This window comes from Carassius auratus, chromosome 50, assembly GCF_003368295.1.
Source record: "Carassius auratus strain Wakin chromosome 50, ASM336829v1, whole genome shotgun sequence".
Classification (NCBI taxonomy): domain Eukaryota; kingdom Metazoa; phylum Chordata; class Actinopteri; order Cypriniformes; family Cyprinidae; genus Carassius; species Carassius auratus.
In genome coordinates this window covers 11,320,130-11,341,559 of record NC_039292.1, presented here as the reverse complement: position 1 = coordinate 11,341,559, position 21,430 = coordinate 11,320,130, and the positions used below count along the sequence as shown (strand labels likewise).

Sequence of the window (21,430 nt, the reverse complement as noted above, 5' to 3'; positions counted from 1 at the left end):
AACATGCAAATCATACTCAGTTTTGGTGTGAATTTCTACTGAATGTATCCAAATGCTTCACCATTCAATGTGTACTCCACTTGATAGCGTGCAATGACATCCGTGTGCATTAAAATGTTCGATCTTGGTCCACTGTTTGAGCTATTTCTCTTCAGAAGTTATGAGCGATAAAAGAATCTTTGTACTGTATTGAACTGGAGTTGTGTGCATGTCTTAACCCACTCACGCAAGTACATAACATTGGCGTCAATTGTTGTTGCTTCTCAAGTAGTTTGTTGTTGCTTTGTCTCATTCGTTCTATATTTTTTTTGTAAAACAACAACTCAGTGTCGCCACCTTGTGGACAAACTACGGTTATGGTGCGAGAAAAAAAAAATCAAGTGGCATGTGAGAGAAAAATCTGGGTTGCCATGTACAGTACGTATAAACTATGCTGATGATTACATTTATGTCACACACACTTTACATAGAACCTAATATACACTTTGGACTTAAAAATAGTAAAAATCCATGTCGTATACTAATCATTTTTTACTATTACTATTATAATTTTCTTCTGTTCTAAATCGCTTACATTTCTGTTATGATCAGAAGATGAGAGTTTAATCAACTTCCCTGACATATTTTATTTTTTACATTTTGTATCTACCCTACTAAGTTTTAGCATCTGTTTTTTTAGCATGTTAGTACAGAGCCTCGCACATGGCATGCAGGAAAAATTTTTGAGGCAAAATCGTGTGCACGATTTATTACTTCGTTCCCTCGATTTATAAATTGTGCGTACAATTTACTATTTCGTTCTCTCAATTTGCTAAATCATGCACACGATTTATAAATCGAGACAATGAATTAGTAGATTGTGCACACAATTTAGCAAATCGACGGAACGATATAGTAATCGTGTGCACATTTTAGTACATTGAGGGAACGAATTAGTAAATCGTGCACACAATTTATTTATTTTTTCTTGCATGTCATGTGCGGGGGTCAGTATTTTAGCATCTGTTACACAACTACTCAAACATGACCAAAAATACTGTTATGATATATTTAAACTTCAAAACATAAACTTACCACTAAGTTTTTTTTTCCATAGATAAACTGCCTATTTCCTCACTGTACTGAATAGCAGCAATGCATGTTATGCTAATACTGTATTTATTGGTTCACGTTTATGCATGTTTAGTCAATGTTTTGTTTTCTTAGCTGCCCACTTAAACGTAATTAATAAGGTTTGAGCGACTTTTTATTTTATTATTGTTGTTGTTTTTCAATTTTGTAACTTGCCTGCTAACTTTTTGCTACCGTGTTAGCATCTTTTACACAGGTTCTCAAACATGCTGTTTTGATTTATTAAATATGTAAATAAATCGCAAACTGTCCTTATAAACCATGCAAAAATGTATTGCTACTGTACATTTGCCTGTGTAAACATGTAGGCACATGTTTACAAAGGCATATTTCTTTTAAGTCCTCCATTTCTTTCTTTAGGTGCCTACTTAGATATTACAAGCACAATACATGCACTTCTTTTAAGCAGTTTGGTAAGAATCCGTAAACATTAACCTGCGGTTCATTATGGCTCTCCCCATAAACACCTCTGCAGATTACTGTAGCTTGTGTATTTCCTCCACAGCTTTTAGCGTAAGAGCTTTTTTCTGTAACAGCATATTGGAGGACAGGAAATCAGCATTGTGATCGATAGCAAATCCTTGAATTCTTTATTAGCTGCACTGTATTCATTGTCCTGAAGGCCTGAAGCTCTTGAATCAGCTTCTGCTGAACAAAGTATCAATGTTTAAAGTCGTATAAACCAAGTGGGTGTGGATGTGGTGGAAATGTTTGTGTGAGAGGTGGAGGAGAGTGAGCGAGTGGGTATGTTTCCTAAAGAACTTGTGCATATTGATATAAAACCGTCTATACAACTGAAAAAAAGAGCTTGTGTAGAGGAAAAAATGTAAATTTGTTCAATACGTTAAGAGGTTTTCACTTACGTTTATGTAACCTCCTGCTTTTCTATTTACTAACAAATACCGATACCTGTATTTGATTTAATCACACATTTATTGTATGAAGTAGTCATTTAGTCTAGTGTTACTAATAGAAACTATGTAAAATAGGATATTAAATTTAAAAATCACATCTAAAATTCCCAATATGTTTTAAAAATATTTTCAAAATAGTTTCCATAATTTAAATTACTAAATAAATATGAATTATATATTAAAATAAAACAATACTTATATGTACACAATTTAATTAAGATTATAAAATTATAAAATTGTAAATAAATTGCCTATTTTTTTAAAAGAACGTTTAATACATAGCAGTAATCTGTCTTTCTATCTAAGACACAGTATAAATACAAATATCTCTATATAATATGCATACAAAAAATATTAAAAGTGTATTAATTATATTTGTATTCAATTATTATTATTATTATTTGTTATTGTTATTGTTCATTTTTTGTTATTTCTTGAGCTTAATGGGTTTTCAATAAACAAGAAGTATTTATTTATAATAAGAGCTCTGGCGGTTTTAGATGGGTGTGATGGATATAAAATAGGACATCTGTGGTGTAATATCAAGTGAAAATGTTGCAAGTAATGTTGTGGGAAACGCTGTAAATCAGCGATATTTTCTCTCTCTCTCTTTAGTCGGGGCTGGTGTACACTGAGGAGGAATGGGAGAGAGAGTGGAACGAATTGCTGAAGCTGGCCTCCAGTGAGCCGCGCACACACTTTAGCAAGAACGGCAACTCCAGTGGAGGGTAATGCTCACCCACACACACACACACACTCACAAACAAACAGTTACATCTTGTTATGTCACATCTTTCCATTCCCACCTACTGTATAGACGTTTAACAAACACTTCAACCTATGCAAATTGTGTAAGCATGTATACATCGAATGCTATGCTACAGAATAATAAAAAACTCTTCATATCAGCTTCCTACGCACGTTAACCCATCATAACACACGCATATACACGTTACTATGTATATAAATTTTGCAAGGCAGTATGTCATAGGTGATGTGAAATAATTTCCACTTCCAAATTCAAAGTAAAAAAAAAAGAAAAGAAAAAAATGCAATCAGATTAATAGCAAACTATGGGATGTCCCAGCTGTTCCCAGCAAAGACCCACTCACACTGCATTCAGACTGCCATTAGAGTCTACTAGAGATCAACTCCATCCAGTATCCTCACTTAGCACATGATCTTTAGATGGACACTACGCCATTAACTAACACACAAAGAACCCATCAAGAACCCATTTTAATACGCAGGAATTGTATAATGCATGGAGAAGAATGCAGTGAAGTTGAGCTCATTTTATAGTTGAAAAATCGCTTGGGGTTCATTTAAAAGTGTGACACTGCCACCTAGTGTTACTTTATATTTGTCTTTATTCAGAATAGCAAACTGCCACACTGCTACTCTTTCTGCAGTCTACTGTGTACTACGTGTACTGTGCACAGTATGCACAATTTCTGAATTCTGTGTCCGAACGAGTGGCCAAATTGTGTTTTATGAAGCAACTGTGTGAAACACTGTATGCAATGTGCTTGACATGACCTCCCATTTCCAGTGGGGTAATTATTATTATTATTATTAATTAATTAATTTATTTTTGTAATCGGGCTGCAAAAAATATTTTACACTATTTGGATTTTGGGGGGGAATTTATTTTAATAATAATTGTTTAAAATTCTAAATTATTAAAGACATAAAAATAAAATGTAATAATATTATTATTATTATTATTATCATCATTTCTTTCCAAACCTGTGTGACTTTAAAGAACACAAACAAACAAATATATTTAGAAAAATGTTTTTTGCCGGTACAATGAAAATCTGTGTCCATCACAATTCTGCTTTAATATTATCTATATACTATTATAGTTTATATATATGTAACACCGAGGAGGTTTAATTCATGTTAAAAAAAATATTATATGCTATAGTGATTTTTATTAGTTTTTGTTTTGTATTTTTATTTGAGCTTTATTTTTTATTTTTTATTTTTTTAAGTACTTCAGCCTATTCCAGGCAACATTTCTATTATTATTATTATTATTATTTATTTTTTAATCCAACATTAGCTTTACTTCAATTAACAATCATATTTTGTTTTAGTCAATGATAGCAGCATTGCCCTAATGTATTTGCACCTCAACACTCTTCAGAATATCTTCCTTTGTGTTCAACAGAAGAAAGAAACTCATAGAGGTTTTGAACAACTTGAGAGTGAGGAAAATTTTGGAACTATCCATTTCTTTTCCAAAATGATAACAACAAAGTAGCATGCTAATGTTTGAAGAATTTATCCTTCTTGTTATTGTATAATGTTTTTATTTCTAAAGTAATATCCAGTATATACTGTGTAATGTAGTGTAGAAATATTATGCTAGTTCCATTCTAAACAGCACTAATTCTGTAAGATTTGTAGTGAATTTAGAGAATACAATTCACATTTTGTTTAAGTTTTTTTGTCCTGTATTTCTATAGCCATTGAACTAGAAACACTCACCTTAAATATGAAATGTGTATTTTTTCACTGTTAATTTTTTTTTCTTTCTCAACTTTACATGCAGAGACACATACCGTATTTTTCGGACTATAAGTCGCACCTGAGTATAAGTCGCATCAGTCCAAAGATACGTCATGATGAAGAAAAAAAACATATATAAGTCGCATTTATTTAGAACCAAGAACCAAGAGAAAACATTACAGTCTACAGCCGCGAGAGGGCGCTCTATGTTTTCAGTGTAGACTACAGGAGTACTGAGCAGTATAGAGCGCCCTCCCGCGGCTGGACACAGCAATGTTTTCTATTGGTTCATATCTCTTGGTTCATTTCTCTCGGTTCATGCCAAATTAATTTTGATAAATAAGTTGCACCTGACTATAAGTCGCAGGACCAGCCAAACTATGAAAAAAAGTGCGACTTATAGTCCCGAAAATACGGTATATAAATCACTTGTAGGCTGATTCCTCTCAAAGGGAAATGTTTTCAAAACATTTCTTTGTTGTTTGAGTATTCCGACCAGCCCAGCATAGCAACACTGGCTCAGCCAATAGCAATCATTTGGAGTGTTTGCTCGACCAATGGCAGACAACACAAGTGTTCGGGTAACCTGTTTGAAAACAGTCCATATTTTTGCAGTTCCATTTGGTGATGCTGGTGCTGCAGAAGTTATTTAATCTTTAACTGAGCGTGTATCAGTTTATCTCAGGTCATAGATCAGCGTAGTGGAAACTCTGCGCTGGCAGACAGCAGTTTGGTTTGGTTTCTCCTCTCACTAGTGTCAACTGAAGCACTGCGGTTGAAAGAGTTTCGACCAAATCTTGCTTCAGGAGGAAACTTACCCCTTACCTTTAATCTGCCTTCTGAAGTCACACTGACTGGAAGTGAAAGCATTAACCGCCAGGTCTCAGGTCATGCCTCAGACAGAGTCTTCTGGAAAATATAGCTTCCTGTTTTTCTTCCTGTTTTGTGTGCTCTCACAATAATGAGCTATATATGAACTGGCTCCTTTTTGACTTGTGTAAAAGAACCGAAAGATTGAACTGTCAGTTTATTCAGGTAATAAATGTAATATGCAATGTTTAGTAAGTCTGATGCAGTATTTTAAAGTCTAGTACAGTTTCAAAAGACAGTGTAACTTAAGGGATGCATTAATAAATAACCCTTCTTGATGATAAATAATCCAGTTAGTGATGGTACTGTGCATGAAGGATATTAGTTGGAGAGATTTGCCTGTTAAAAGCTTTGGAATGCACAATAGAAAAAGAAAGGTTTTTATTATGTCGGACTCTCACAATATGACAAGAATGTTTAGAACAGATGCTTTCTTTTTAACTTATATCAATACTTTATTTGATATATTTTAATTTGATACTTTTAAAATGTTTTCGTGACATAATTAGGTGCAATATTTTATATTGTTTTATATATATATGTGTGTGTGTGCGTGTGTGTGTGTGTGTGTGTGTGTGTGTGTGTGTGTGTGTGTGACTTTGTTGGTTGTTTTCTGAAAGCAGCATAGCTGTTTCGTGTGTGTGTGTGTGGTTTGGAGGTTAGTACTGATAAGTGCTCAAATATTTTTTTATTTCTCTTTCAAATTCTTGTGTTTGTAGTCGATTCTGAATGCAGGCGTAGTTCATTATAAAGGATTTAGAAAATATGATTATCCAAATGTTTGCCTTCAGTATCTAATGTAGTTGTATGTAGTCTGCTAGGTGAAGTCTAAAGCTTACTTATATTCATTGTGAACCATTAGAGGTAAAATTATGGTGAATTGGAAGCTGCTGTACCTTGGTTTAATTTTCTTACTTGCACCGATAAACAAAGAATTCTATTGTTTTTTGTCAAATATGTCACTGCATGTGTATGTGTCTCCTGTAGTGTGGATAACTCAGAAGACCCGGTTTACGAGAGCTTGGAGGAGTTCCATGTGTTTGTACTGGCCCATGTTCTGAGAAGACCTATCGTGGTGATCGCTGACACCATGCTCAGAGACTCTGGAGGCGAAGGTAAGACTCCCAATCCAACAGCTCTCTTCAACCACATTAGCTTTTCCAGCTAGAATATGTGTAGGTTTTTATCCATACCACTAGGGGGCCTTATAGTGTTTTCTATTTAAAAATGATAAAGTGAAGTGTCGTACAGACAAATTAACCTTTTTTGTTGTTGTTGTTGTGCTTACCTTGCAGCTTTTGCACCCATTCCCTTTGGAGGGCTGTACCTGCCGTTGGAGGTGCCTCCCAACCGCTGTCATTGTTCACCGCTGGTCCTGGCCTATGACCAGGCCCACTTCTCCGCCCTGGTGTCCATGGAGCAGAGAGACCAGCAGAGAGAGCAAGGTAGACAATCACAGCAGACTGAATCAAACAATGACATAATGAGATGATACAGCCAGGGTCTAACTGATATAAAATCCAATCTAGACTCGAATGGTTTTACAGCTAATTCCAGTCGGATGCTTTAGGGCTGGAATACTAAGTAGATGTTGTTTTACAGTCAATCATTTAGTGAACATAACTAATTTAAAATTTGTTGTAGATATTGTTGAGAAGTAAATACAAGCCACTTAGTCAAGTCTGAGGCAATAAAATGGACACATCTGGAGAAACTGTATCAGTATTGATAATGGATATTTAATTGTGCATGCTTATTTTCACATATTTGTACATTTTGATTACCTTTAATACTCATGAATAATAACACTGTTAAATGTAAACCTTAGAAACTTAAAAAAAAAAAGAATAACCATTTTTATAATGTACATTATAATGTTGTGATAATCTGTAGCATTTAATATATTTGATTAGATTAAAGTGACAATTTTTTACATTTAATAATAAAATGTCTTTGTTAAAAAAATGTAATGTTGAAATTCCCACATAGTATTACTTCAGGTTCATTCGTCACTCTTAAAATCCATAAAAGCTGAAAATTTGCATAATATGCACATTTTGTATACTGTAGAATTAGTATGAAAATCATATTGGTATGCAGTTGTGAATGTAAGCTAAGTGTATAACCCTGAAGTGTAATTATTTTGTTTGCGGATTCAATCATTCCATTAAAATTAGCTAGAAATTTAAGGCAAAGAATGGACTTGAAAACATTTCGTGCTAAATGAATAATGCAGACCTGCATCTGATCTAATTACCTTTGATCAATTATTAAAAGCACACTTCGTAGACTCCAGTCGATCAGAGATTGAGACAGGAAGAAAAAAATAAGCAATTATGCTGTTTAATATACTGTTTCAGACTCTCCCAGGGAGCCTGGCTCCCAGTTAAGGACATTACTAGCTGTCTGTCTGAATTAGTCCATTATGGTCTATCTTGTGAATCCGTACAGTATAGTGTTATGTGCACTATAATGTGCTTATCCCTCTTAGAAGTCTTTAGTGGTGCCAGTTTGAGCGTAAAACAACACACAACATGCTGATGTTGTCTAGGGCTGAATGGGAATGCAGGCAGAGATCCATGCATGTGTATTTCTCTCTCTTTCTCTCTCCAAGCCCCGGTTCACTGACTCACTGAAGCTGTTAGTACAGTACAAGCTGTTCTTTTCACACACACACACACACACACACACACACTTCAATTGTCTCACAGTCAGGCCATTTGCCAGGAACAAACACACACCAACTGCCAAGGATGGGCAAAACCTTGTCTGTGGCTTTAGACACCACAAAAAATCAAATGAATATTGCAGGGGACACTGGGGCTAGTTGTCATATTGAGTAATTTGATATAAATTGATATAATTTGATTTTTTTTTTTTTTTTTTTTCATATATATATTTTTGCAGTGTTGTGATTTTTTTATTTTGGCAGGTTCCATTATTACAACTTGCCGCATATATTATGAAAACATGCTCTGTAATAACAGTGGAAAATGTTAATTTCTTTCTTTTTTTTTTTTTTTTTTTTTTATTCATTTGAAAAAAGGGAACAAGTTTGACAACTAGCCTCAGTTGCATGGTAGTTTGACAATAAATAACCCCCTAAAGAACTTAATCGACCTGCCATATTTTGTACTATAAAATAAATATAGACAGCATTGTCTGTAGTTTATGTAAATAACATGTCTGGGTGACATAGAGAACCATTGGTTGAGTGTTTATCCCGCTAGATGGCGCGCTGTTCCTCTGTTAGCCACAGGTTCCTCCTCGCATACCCTCACGTACCCATTGACCCCAAAAGCATGTGGTCGGTTTAAAGCAGTGGGTTGTTGACAGATTAGAGGCCTTGACTGTAGTCATATTTCTCCAGGATATGAATGATTGGCTACTCGGAAAATAAAAGAAAAACACCTTGCACACTCCCGTCTGGAATACCTCCACCTTTTTGTGAAGTGTGTAATTTATCTATACAGGAAACTGGGCGATTACAATCTTTTTTTTTTGAAGTGTGTCATTTATATATAATACAGTATAAAAGTGACATAAAAGTAAATTACATTTAGTACATTTTAAACTAAAGACACCAACCGGCGACCTGAGCTACTTTGTCTGATAAAGTTTTGACAGGTTAGAAACTTTCCTTTAGAATGACCTAATGGCAAATTAATTTATAAAAGTAATTGCAGTTTTGTATGGTAAAATTAAACTATCATTGAAGTCTAACAAGTATGAAAATCACACACAAGTTGTATAGGTCCATTTTTTTATTAAGTCAGGACCCAAAATTTAAATCTTCCAAAAGTACCTATATTTCTGTTTCAATGCTCATGCTACACTGAGATGAAGGAGCGCTTGCCTTAGTTTCTTCAGAGCCAGATGAGGTCATTTGTAGCTGCGTGTCTGGAGACGGTTAGCGCCATGAGGCCTCAAATACACATGTGCCACTCCTTTACACAAATGCACACACTCACACAACAGGGCATCTCCGTCTGAATCATTTCCCCTGATTCTATACTTACCCCCTCTCTCTCGCTCTCTCTTTCTCTCCCTCTCTATTCCTAAAGAACCGCTTGGCCTCTGCCATTTAGTGCAGATCAGTCCAAGCCACCCACTACATGTGGTTTAGACCCTAATCTGCTCCTCCTAAACCCTTAGCTCCCTTCTTCCACTTCCCGACGGAGAGTCTGTCTCTGTGTGGCTGTCTTGGTGGGTGATACCCCTCCTCCCCGGATCTTCCGCTGGGGTCTGCCAGGGAGTGCCCGTCTGCCCAGTGTGTGTTCAGGTGTCAGCGGTTTCCCGAGAACACTGAGACTCTTGTGTGTGTGTTTGGGAGAGAGAGAGTCGTGTCAAAAGACCTGTGAAATGTTTCTCTTGTGGCTTTCGTTGTATGCTAGCTTTGAAGCAAACATCTATATATTAGTGTATTTAGGAAAGTTATTAAAATAAGTTGTTTTTAGCATATATGCACATTCTCTTTTGTCTCCAAAAATATTGGTGACTCATATTGCACTTGTGGGCGGGTCTCTTTTTTCTTTTGCTTTTTTTTTTTTCTTTTTTCTCGTCCTTTAGAATGAAAATGCCCCACACCTTAATACCACATTCTTCTGACTAGCAATAAATATTTTATAAATAAATAGTATCAGTAACAGCTTTGACATGAATTCAAACTTTTTAAAAATAAAAATAAAAGGGACAAGCCTTTCAGTATATCTAGCTCAAACTTCCTGTTAAAATAGGAAATGTGCCAACACAGGAGAAAATTCATGGTATCTTTACATGAGTTTACATTACGTTGGGCTCTCATTATTCTTGTCATTCTTAAAAAAAGAATGAATCTTCAGACTTTTATTCACGCTTGCACACACATTTAGTATTATATAATTGTAGGGACTTCACATTGATTTTATGCTAATTGCAGTTGCTACACTGTGACTCTACAGCTTACAGGAACATTTTTGCCTTTTTTGTAAATAAAATGTCATTTAGCCCCTTTCATGAAATCATCAGTTGGTCACTATACAGATAGCAAAACCTTTCCCTGTTTTTTAAGATTAGCTAAAAGTATTTGTGAAGGAGAACAAAATGTGGTCAAATATCTTTCATCAACTTTTCTCTTTTTCCACTTGTAATCTTTCTTTAACCACAGGGTAATTGTAATATGTCACTGATTTTAAACTCTTTTGGTGATTTAAGGCCCTTTTGAAGTTTTTTTCCACAAGATTTTCCTGCACATTGCAGACATACTGAATGGTTTCCCTGTGACGTGCCATTCTAGTGTTGCTTTAATGCACCTTCATTTTTCTGTGGTTCACTTATTATGACAGCAGTCAACCAATAGGAAACGTGTGTTGCTATTTTAAGACACGCCTGCCCAGCTTTACGAATACTTCTGTTTTCTTTGGCATTCAGCAGCCAGCTTTTACATTTTCATTTTGAAAGCATGAAAAACCTTCTTGCGCCATGACCAACTCTCACGCCAAGCTTGGGTTAAAAACATCCAGATTCTTCGCATCGTAATCAGCCGTAAGCATCAGGAGGCCTACGGATCTTTCCGTATACAGTTTGCATGTTTTATGTGGCTCTGGAAAATGTGTAGGCAATCACATTCCCACGCATGTTATGGAGATCCACGACGAAGCTTTGTTTATCTGCGTGATTATTGTTCACAGTAGCTGTAAAAAACACAACTGGGAATGATAACTCCTGAATTCACACCTCATCAAGCACAAGCACGGTTTGCGTGACTAAAGCGGACTAATTGTTTTCCTCAGTGGGCGCAACTGCAGTGATTGATATCACCCACCAGAGGGGGGAGAGTCAAGAAAACCACAACGATCCCGGGAAATAATGCCTTGGGAGTCACTCTCAAAAGGATTATATCACACATCCCTCACATGACAGTTATTCCCGCTCATTGGCTAACTTTCCTGAGGCGGTGCCATGCCGTGCAGGAACCCACTCGGCATACATCAACCTCCCCCTCATGCCAATGGAATAAGCTCTGCATGTAATGCTCTTGTAATGTAGCATGTCAGACTCCATGAGCAATGTTGTCTGTCAACAACTTCTGTTTGAATTATCACCGCAGCACTCAGCGAAAGACCTTATTTACAGTCTCGTTATTTCCTGATTACTCCTCCATTATCACTTGCATGTTTATCCAGTCAAAGTATTTCGGATAAAACAACAGACAGACAATGCAGGGGTACCAAATACCAACAAATACTCTAGGAATCGACACCCCTTGTTCCTTGAGAGAGGGGCCTCGACTTCACGGTTTTGAACATATGTGGTTGAGGCAGGTCAGTCAAGGACAGATCTGCACACCTGCCAGAAGGGATACAAAATACGTTATGCTTTAGACCCTCGGGGTAGAACTGGCAGTGGTGGTGTTTGGACCTGGAACTGGCCCAAATAGAAACAACAGTGCTAGCTGAAGCATGTGAGTGTGTATGCTGGGCCAAAGAAGGGAGGACAGCTGCATGTAGGAGTTGGGACACAACCCCACATAGCTCCGGCGTTCACCGTCTGACCCCGCTCTGGTGGGAAACTGTATCTGTGTGTGATGGCGAACACAATGGGGTACTTGTTGGTTAAGTTTATGTATGAGTGCATGCCCACGTGTACGATTTTGTGTGTTATTCTGAACAGTACAGTATGTGCTCTGCTTTGGGAATTCCACCTTCATTTCTTTCAGTTTGGACTTTGGATGCTCTTTCTTGTCCTGGTGTGACTCCCCAAGAATTTGACCCACAAAATGCTGGAAAAAAACCCCTCATAGCTTCAATTGTGCCAGCAGTTTATGTTTCAGTAACAGTGAAAAGAACGTCATGATTGGAGTGAATGATTCTGGCAGCTTAGATGTTTTCTTGGATCAACTTTTGTTGGTCTTGGAACAAAATTCCCATTAAAGAAAAATAGTGTATTTGAGATTTGAGATTGCAAAGCAATGATATATTTTTTTTGGTTAGAGTTATATTGGCTTTATTTTTATTTGCCAAATTCCTATTGTAGAACTACACTACCCATAATCCTGAGGACAGACTATATGCCATATATTCATATATGTTCATATATGCCTAAAGCAATTGTACTAAGGAAGAAAACGTGCCAGGTTCCAAAACAAATATGGCAAATGAGCCAGGTGTGTAAACAGCATTAGTACCAAGCCTAAAATTGTCTGATCTAAGCATCTGTTTGCTTCATTCTGATTTGAAAGCAGTTACAACCTTGTTTGCAGTAAATGCATTCTGCCTTTGAAGGTTACATCGAAATCTTTCATTTGTCCTTTTTGTACCTCACCATTTTCAATTTGTTTCTTCAAATCAAAGTTTGAATTGTGATGATTCATCCTTGTGCTGGTTGATTCGACTCCCAGAGCTCTATTGGAGAAATTGGGTCTCATTCACAAATTTTTGCGTACAATTTTCTTATTTATATGCACATTTGAACTTCTCACGAGAACTTTCCGCCTAATTCACAACACGTGCGTACGCACATGAGCTTGTTCTTAAACTCGTTCTTCTGTTAGTGAATTTGGAGTCTTCTAAATGAGTGCCCGCGTGCACGAGGTCAGTAATTAGCATAATTCATGCCCAAACCAGCTCCATATAAGGGCTTTCCACAATGAGGCACTTGTACAGAGAAAGACAATTATGGCACCGAAACAAAAGACAAAGAAAAATAACTTTAACGATAATGAACGTGAGGTTTTGCTGTCGGAGGTGGAAGCCAGGAAAAATTATTTGTTATTTAAAAGTGTATGCACTGGCATAATGGACACAGGTAAAAAAGAAGCATGGGTTATTACACAGGTTTGGAGATAAGGTGGTATAGGGCGAGACCGGTTAGTGATGTGGCTCAGGTGTGGTTCCAGTGAGTTGCATAAATCAATGAGGACTTCTCTGGGCAACCTAAAGCTACCGAACAGCCATTCGTCACTCTCAGCGAACATATCTGTGCGCTCTCTAAAGACACGCTCTCTCCTTAGAGCACGCGCCGCGATGTCTTCAAGCAGTACCAAGTGTGCCATGCCTCTAAGCACAAGATGAGACACATTAATCACCGTTTATATAAGGATAGATCAGGTGATTATTGTTTGGAACTCTAATATTATATATATATATATATATATATATAATTGGAACTGTAATTATAATTTATTAATAACATCTAATTATATAGGGTTCTTAACACATGCTTAAGGCCCCCGTTTGTACATGATTATTGTGTACGTGTGGTATAAGTTGTTCTTGAATCTTTTCATACATTTAGAATATATTTTAGTACGAAAGTTTTTGATGAATCATGATTTATTCGTGAAAATGTCTGTACACACATTTCATGCAAAAATCTGTGCCTACGCATATTTAGTGAATGAGACCCATTGTTCGTAGTTGTCGACTATTGTCATCCTCACCAAATCCTTGCAGAAATGTTCTGTGCTGGTACCATGATACAATACAGATTGTAATTCCATGGCTGTAATTGGTTGTTCCATTGTTGATGATAATTCCTTTGGTTTTTTTTTTTTGTTTTTTTTTACTTTCACAAACTGAATGAAAGGTACGTATTTAAGACGAAATGTGCTTGAAGTTAATTAAAGTTGGAAAATCTTAGAGCGTGGACTGGATTGTATGAATGTTCAGTAGAGCAGCTGGACATTTTTGACGCTTCTTGTTGCCAGAATTGTGAATTAAAAGACACGGGTGGGATGCAAAGTCATGTGTTGATTGAAAATTCAACAGGGAGGAAGTATGCTTCAAGAATGCTCATGCCTTACTGTGGAAAATGGCTAAATGGTACACTTTTCTACACACTATGGTTGCATAATAATAAAAAAGTGATTATTTTTGACATATTGTGATTTGAACTGCTATGTATTTTCTTTGTAAATAATAGGTTTGAAAAATGTTCCTCAATCCATATATCTGGTATCATTTGCTTTTTGTGTGTGTGTGATCATGTCATTTTTAAAATGTGTAAAGTATTTAATCATGTAAAAAAATTTGTATCTGTAAATTTTGTGGTATAATAATCTTATATAACCATATTATGATTAGATTTTCCCTGTCTACTTTTTATCAGCCCTACTACAAACACTTCATCTCCCCTTGACCTTTTCTTTCTTTCACACACACATTTATTCATTACTGTGACTCGATGTCTCTCACTCCTACTCTGTGTAGTGTCATTTAAATGAGTCATCGAAGAGCAGTATGTTCATCATTGGTACACCGTGAGTTCTACCCAGCAGTCACCTGGCAAATGGCAGGCTGTTCATGAGGAGAGGAGAGAAGACAGTTTGTTCTATCAGTGTGTGCAGGTTTATGAGTGTATGGTTGTGACAGAAGGGATTGAAAAGTCCTCTGTTCAAACATGCTATATTTTCCAACAGTCACTAGAACTGAATCGCCCACTTTCTATTTTCCCTACCATTCTGTCCGGTGCTTGTACTTTGAAAAGTCTAATCAGGTACAATGACAAACAGGTACAGTGATGGGAAAAGAGAAGTAGCTGTGATATTTTCTTTTTAGGAAACCAGGCCTTTTAACTTATGGTTAACATACCACTTGATTAATGTTGAAATGTTTTTCCTGTCAAATGGGTGTTGGAATCATGGAAGTACAATTGATGTTCCTCTTAATTTTTGCAGTTTTGTCATTCCTTGTAGTGAAAGAGAAACTTTAAAAGAAATAGACCAATGAGTAAAATCAAACAATGTCATACTCTTAATTTTTGGGTATACTATTCCTTTAAAAGTATTTAAATTAAATTAATAATTAAAGTACTTTAATTTAAACAAGAACACCTCTTACCTAGTCTTAGTATCCAGTTAAAACTATACCCACTGTTTGCTTCAATCTGTTTGGAAACTGGTTGCAACCTGGTTTTGAACAGATCCACAAAATCATTCTTCTCGTCTTTTTGTCCCTCCCTTTCAGCCGTCATCCCACTGACCGACTCCGAGCACAAGCTGCTAGCGCTGCACTTCGCGGTGGACCCTGGGAGGGACTGGGAGTGGGGGAGGGATGACAATGACAATGCTAAGCTGGCAAAGTAAGACCTTTTTTGTCTCTCTCTCATCCTCCATCTACCCCACAGCAAGCTTAGCTAAATTAAATTAATAACATGTAAGCAGGCACTAGTCTAAATGAGGGGTAATTAAAACAAAGGTCAATTGAGGCCAAACAAGAGCCTCTATCTATAAGTTATCTTTACCATATGAGGGATTTAGATGGGCTAAATCTTTCCAGAAGGACTCAGCACATGGCACCAGGCTGCATTATCCTCACAAAGGTCGATCGGCTCTTGACTGACATATCTTTAAGACTCATTCGGTCATTAAAGCCTGTACATATTCTGAACTTTTATCAGTTGCATATTCTTGCATTTAGTCTTATGGTTAAGATGACTTGTGCAGAACGTTTTCAAATCTGAGTAACTTTGCAGAGGTCAGGCATTTGAAGCATATAAATAAATAAGAACAGAGACCCAAAACAAACATCTGCACTGAAGTAACAGTAATGATTTGGCCCCCAGTTCATTGGCTTCATTATGGACTGATGACTACAAGCTGTCATTCTCTGGTGACTAGATTTATGCACTGATTTGAGTTCCTAGTTGCATGCTTCAAATGGTTTGTAATTTCTTCCATTCCTTCACTGGCACATAAGACGGGACAAGAATATTCAATGCCTCATTCGAGCTGATAAACCTTTTGAGCTACAAATTTGGTTTTAGAAGAGATTTTTGACTATATTCTCCTCTCTCACTAGTCTTATTTTATCACTGGAAGCTAAACTAAACCTTCTGCACAACTACATGAATGTAACATGGATTAGAATTCCTTCTGAAACAAGGGTAAGTGGTTGTCCATTTATTGGTTGACAGGGGTTGCAAACCCTACTCCTGGGGTCTTTCCTGCAGACTTAATTTCCAACTCTGTTCCAACACACCTGGCTATGTCAAGTATTATATCAAGTAATACTGAAGACATTAACTAGCTGGTTTAGGTTTGTTTAATTAAGGTTGGCACTAAACTCTGTAATATGGTAGCCCTCCAGGAGCATGGTTGTTTCCCTTTTGTTTGTTTTTTGAGAACAGCATTAGCTAAAGGTGACTACAGTTCTGAGTCCTCATGGCTGATCTTTGTATTACAGGCTCCCTTGGCTCAGCCCGAGTCGCCCACTGCCTCTGCAGGTGAGGATGTACAGTCTCTGGCAGAATCCATGGATTCAGACCGGGAGTCTGTTTGCAGTAACTCCAACATCAATAACAGCAAGTCGAGTAAAGAGAAGGACAAGGACAAGCAGCGAAAGGACAAAGACAAAACAAGAGCAGACTCAGTAGCCAACAAACTGGGCAGCTTCAGCAAGACTCTGGGTATCAAACTTAAGAAGAATATGGGTGGCCTTGGAGGACTTGTTCATGGGAAGATCAGCAAGTCCACTTTAACAAATGGTAGAACGGTAGAGAACGGAGAGCAGAAATCCAAGAAAAAGGACTCAAAAACACGAAAAGGGAGCAAAGAGGAGTCAGGCCAGTCGGCCAGCACATCATCCTCAGAAAAGACAACTAGTCCCTCTCCTACAGACCGTGCTTCTGGTAGCTCACCTGTTGAGAGACTGCCAGAATCAGGCAAAAACTCGGGTGATCGGACACTGGACAACTGGAAGTACAGCACAGATGTTAAACTCAGCCTTAACATACTTCGGGCAGCCATGCAGGGTGAGCGCAAATTCATCTTTGCTGGGTTGCTGCTCACCAGCCACCGACACCAGTTCCATGAAGAGATGATCAGCTTCTACCTGAGCAGTGCCCAAGAACGCTTCAGTTCTGAGCAGGAACAGAAGAGAAAATCTGAGACTGAGAAGAAGCCTCAGGCCAATGGGGTGGCACTAAAGAAGCCTGAACAGGAGAGTGCTTTCCAAAGGGAGCATTCAGATAGCTCTCCACCCGAGAGCTGCTCACCGCTATTGCAAACTAGCCATAACTCTTCCCAGGGTGTGAAGGTCCAAGAAAGGGGAAGCCCAAAGATTGCTGCTTCCCCTATCCCGATACCCATCCCAGCCTCCATCCCAGGATCCTCCATGTCCCCTGTCCCTTTCTCCTCCCCTAGTAACGGTGCTAAGAAACCTGGACCAGTCCCTGTTTCAGCTCACTATAGCCATACGCCACCTATCCAGAGGCACAGTGTCATCCATCTCAGGGATGTCAATGTGCAGTCATCCAGCTACCAAGAGGAGTCCTACAAGCCAATGGTCAGCACTCTCAAAACTTGTGCTACCTACCCCCAGCAAAACCGCTCATTGTCCTCTCAGAGCTACAGCCCAGCCCGCATGTCTGGCATCCGTACAATTAATACCATAGACAGCCTCCCGTACAACATGCCTGGGGAACATAAGTCCCACACTTATACCAATGGCTTCAACACTGGTGATATCCGGGACTGTCTGGAGTTTGCAGATGAGGACCCAGCACCCCATGCCTGGCTGGGGCAGGACAAAACCAAAGGGCAAAGTGGTGTTTGCCCAATGTACTGTTTTCAGCAGAAACGTTGCAGGAGGGACAACTGCACCTTCTATGGCCGACCCGAGACAGAGAACTTTTGCTCATACTGTTATAGAGAGGAGCTGAAACGCAGGGAACGAGAGATAAAGGTGCACCGACCAGGATAGACCTGCAAATGCGCACACATATATAGCCACCCCCAATGTGTGTGAAACCAACAGCAACAACACCACCTTTTTGCACTTCGCAAGCTATACAAAGAACTAGCATAACATTTTCCTACTATATTTAAGATCAGCCTCCTTGCATTCTTGTTATTTTACTCTTAATAGTGAACAAACACTGCTTGACAATGACAGGAAGTGCAACCAGAATCAGTTTACAGCTTTGGCCAGAGATTGTGTTATTGTTTGTCCTATGTCCACTTTAATTCATACTTTTACTTGTTTTAGAGTAAAAGCTCTTGTCTGTGCATTTTGCTCAGTCTGTGTCGTAAAGCTCCTTGTACCTGCAGAAAGAGATGAAAAGCTTCCCAAATCATGTAAGAGAAAACTCTGTTTAGAGGTCATTATAATGCAATACTTCGCAGCATAGCTCTTTGGAATCTTAATATCCAATAACATTGATTTTGCTGTGCATTGCAAATAATTTAAATGGGAGGGAGATGCACTGTTCAGCACTCTGATTTTATTTGTTATTTTTTTGAAAGCAATAAGTTTGGTAACAACCACCAACCCTCCCCCTTTTATCTATGCATTCATGACGTCAGCCATATTCTACTTTTCCCCATATGATTCTACGGGATATAGATAAGATTGTAAGAGGTCTGCTGTATAGGGATTATAATAGTGGAAAGTATTCAATTTGTGGAATATCAGAGTGTGTATATACAGTGTAAACACTGACTTTCTATCATGTACTATATTGTAATATAAAGCCTCTTCATAGGAGGGTTTGCATTTCATCATGATATCAAATGAAACCTCACTGTTGTGTGCTACTTAAACTTGACATCCGATACAGTAAGCATTTGACTTCCATTCATTGCTTTCTGTATTTGCAATATATAACACAGTCATGCTAGCGAATGCTAAAATACAAGAACCACCTTACCTTAGGATGTGTGTATGAAATGCAAACCCTTATATGCTTCAGCGGTGGACTAAAGTTGGAAAGCTTATGAAACTGTGTTTGTCAACTGTTTTATACTTTCACTGATGGCACAGCTTGGCTATAAGAAATTGGCAACTGCTCATCAACATTCTTTAACACTCACTGCCATGCTAGCCTCTAATGTACCAAAAATGGTCCTTCACCTCCATTTCGTATGTCCTCAGGAATTTTACTCTTAACCCCCCATTTGTGATGATCATATACATACTGTAGAAGCATCTAAATCTATAAATGTAAAATTGGATATTTAAAAGCTACAAATCTACCTCTTGAAAGCATTTTACGTTTTTGACTCATAGATTACATAGCAGTGCAAATAAAATGTCCTAACTAGATGCAATGTGGAATGTTAGTAGCTGAAATGTTCATGTGTATAATGAAAACGAAAATTCGGTGACAAAAAAATCACTGCCAATCAGAATATTTTATGTTTAATAGACCTGTGAGATTGTACGGTGGGTGAAGCAATGCAGTGAAACCAAGCGATGGACATAAATGTCAAAAGTTTTTAGTTTGCACCAAATCTCTCATTAATTTATTCTGTGTCAGTTTGTTTCATGACTGGTTAGGACACATTACCAAACCAAATCTCTAAATGTAAAAATTGACATTTTGTGGTACAACCCTACTTGTTTTTTTAATTTAATATTTTTTATATATATATATTGATCACAGCAGTGCAAAAACCATCACAGACAACAACATGCTAATCTGCTAACTGATTAACTGGTTAAACATACACCTGTTCAACTGTTTGAAGCGCTAATTCTCATTATGTGCTTAGAAAATCTGAATGTTACAGATGACTGCACCAATCAATTCAACTAGTGTGACTAGCATGTTAGCTACTTTGTGTGCCTCTGCTAAGCAAAGGCCAAATCAAGTGCTTTTCTTCTACATGGACAAAATTACCATAAGAGCAGCGCTTGTTGTGTTTTGTTGTGTGGTGGTGTCCAGGTAACAAACTGTGTGTCTCTATAAGTGTTTTGTCTTTCCTGGCCAAGGATGTCCACTGCTTTGTTCTCTTCCCACGCCTCACTTCCCAACTTCCTGCTTTTCCTCGCCCTCCTTTATATTCGACAAGCTCATGGACTCTCACCGTTTTAGAATTGTAAAATATGATTTTGTATTCATTTGAGAGTTTTACACTACTTTAAATTATTAATTTTCACATTAGTTACCAATGTAAATAGCAGGAGAAAAAGAGACAAAATAAGATTAGTTTATTGTTAACTATGGTGTCTGTGTGGTTCTTTAAATTGTTTCTGCGGAAGAAAGGTGTGTGCCTGTGTGGTAGCAGACTTGCGTGTCTGTGTGTGTGTGTTTTCCCTCAAAGTTCTGTAATTTGAGCAGGGCCCCAGGCTGTTGTTTCAGTCTACAGTATAAAACACCCACATTAGAATGTCTGGCTTCTCATATGATTGAGCCCGCAAAATTGGAATAGAGTCATAAAACTTTGCATCTAGGTGTAGTTTTAGGTGTATAACTTTGCATCTAGTGCTTTTCGGCTTCTATATCCCTGCAGTAGTCGCTGTCAGTCGTGGACCATGGCATTAGCATGAAAAACAGCACCAAACAGCTGCCCCACAGGTCACCTGCTTAACATCTGCCAGAAAAGTCTCGTCCTAACAATGAACTCTCTGTTGTGTTGTACAGTATGTTCACTTAAGACAGACATTCTTTGCATACTGCACACAAAAGATTTTTATAGAGGCCTGAGAGTTAAAACACAAATCGGGTCACTTTAAAAAATGGGAGGTAAATAATTATGATTTGGGTCACCCTTAAAATTTTAGTCATGCATATTTTAAGACCCTCTCCCTTTGAGACTGCAAAATATATTGAATTGGAAAACATGACGGTGGCTTATCCGTTTTCGACAAATGTCATTTGCATCATGTGTGAGATGAAACAGGATACTCTCAATTATTTTGCAAAAGGATCACAGGATCTCTTCACTATAGTATAATAAGTGCAAAGAGATACTTAACTGTATCAAGTATTACACTTATTTAAATTAAAGCTGCAGTAGGTAACTTTTGTCAAAATATATTTTTTACATTTTTTTAAACCTGTCATTATGTCCTGACAGTAGAATATGAGACAGATAATCTGTGAAAAAAATCAAGCTCCTCTGGCTCCTCCCAGTGGTCCTATTGCCATTTGCAGAAACTCCATCGCTCCCGGTAAAAAATAACCAATCAGAGCTGCGGTCCGTAACTTTGTGTTCAAAATGTAGAAAAATTTATATAATAAGCGAGTACACCATGAATCCATTTTCCAAACCATGTTTTTAGCTTGTCCTGAATCAC

General features: G+C 37.6%; 1 protein-coding gene across 1 annotated transcript in view; it reads left to right on the top strand.

The window, feature by feature from the left end:
• LOC113067014 (OTU domain-containing protein 7A) overlaps positions 1-20,347 on the top strand; it is a 65,077-nt gene extending 44,730 nt beyond the window's left edge. The window contains exons 8-13 of the mRNA XM_026239190.1: positions 2,661-2,773; positions 6,420-6,547; positions 6,728-6,877; positions 15,377-15,491; positions 16,211-16,295; positions 16,595-20,347. Of these exons, the coding sequence (XP_026094975.1) occupies positions 2,661-2,773; positions 6,420-6,547; positions 6,728-6,877; positions 15,377-15,491; positions 16,211-16,295; positions 16,595-18,112 (2,109 nt within the window). The 3' untranslated portion in view covers positions 18,113-20,347. The remainder of the gene's footprint in view (positions 1-2,660; positions 2,774-6,419; positions 6,548-6,727; positions 6,878-15,376; positions 15,492-16,210; positions 16,296-16,594) is intronic.
• The last annotated feature ends 1,083 nt before the right edge of the window (positions 20,348-21,430 follow it).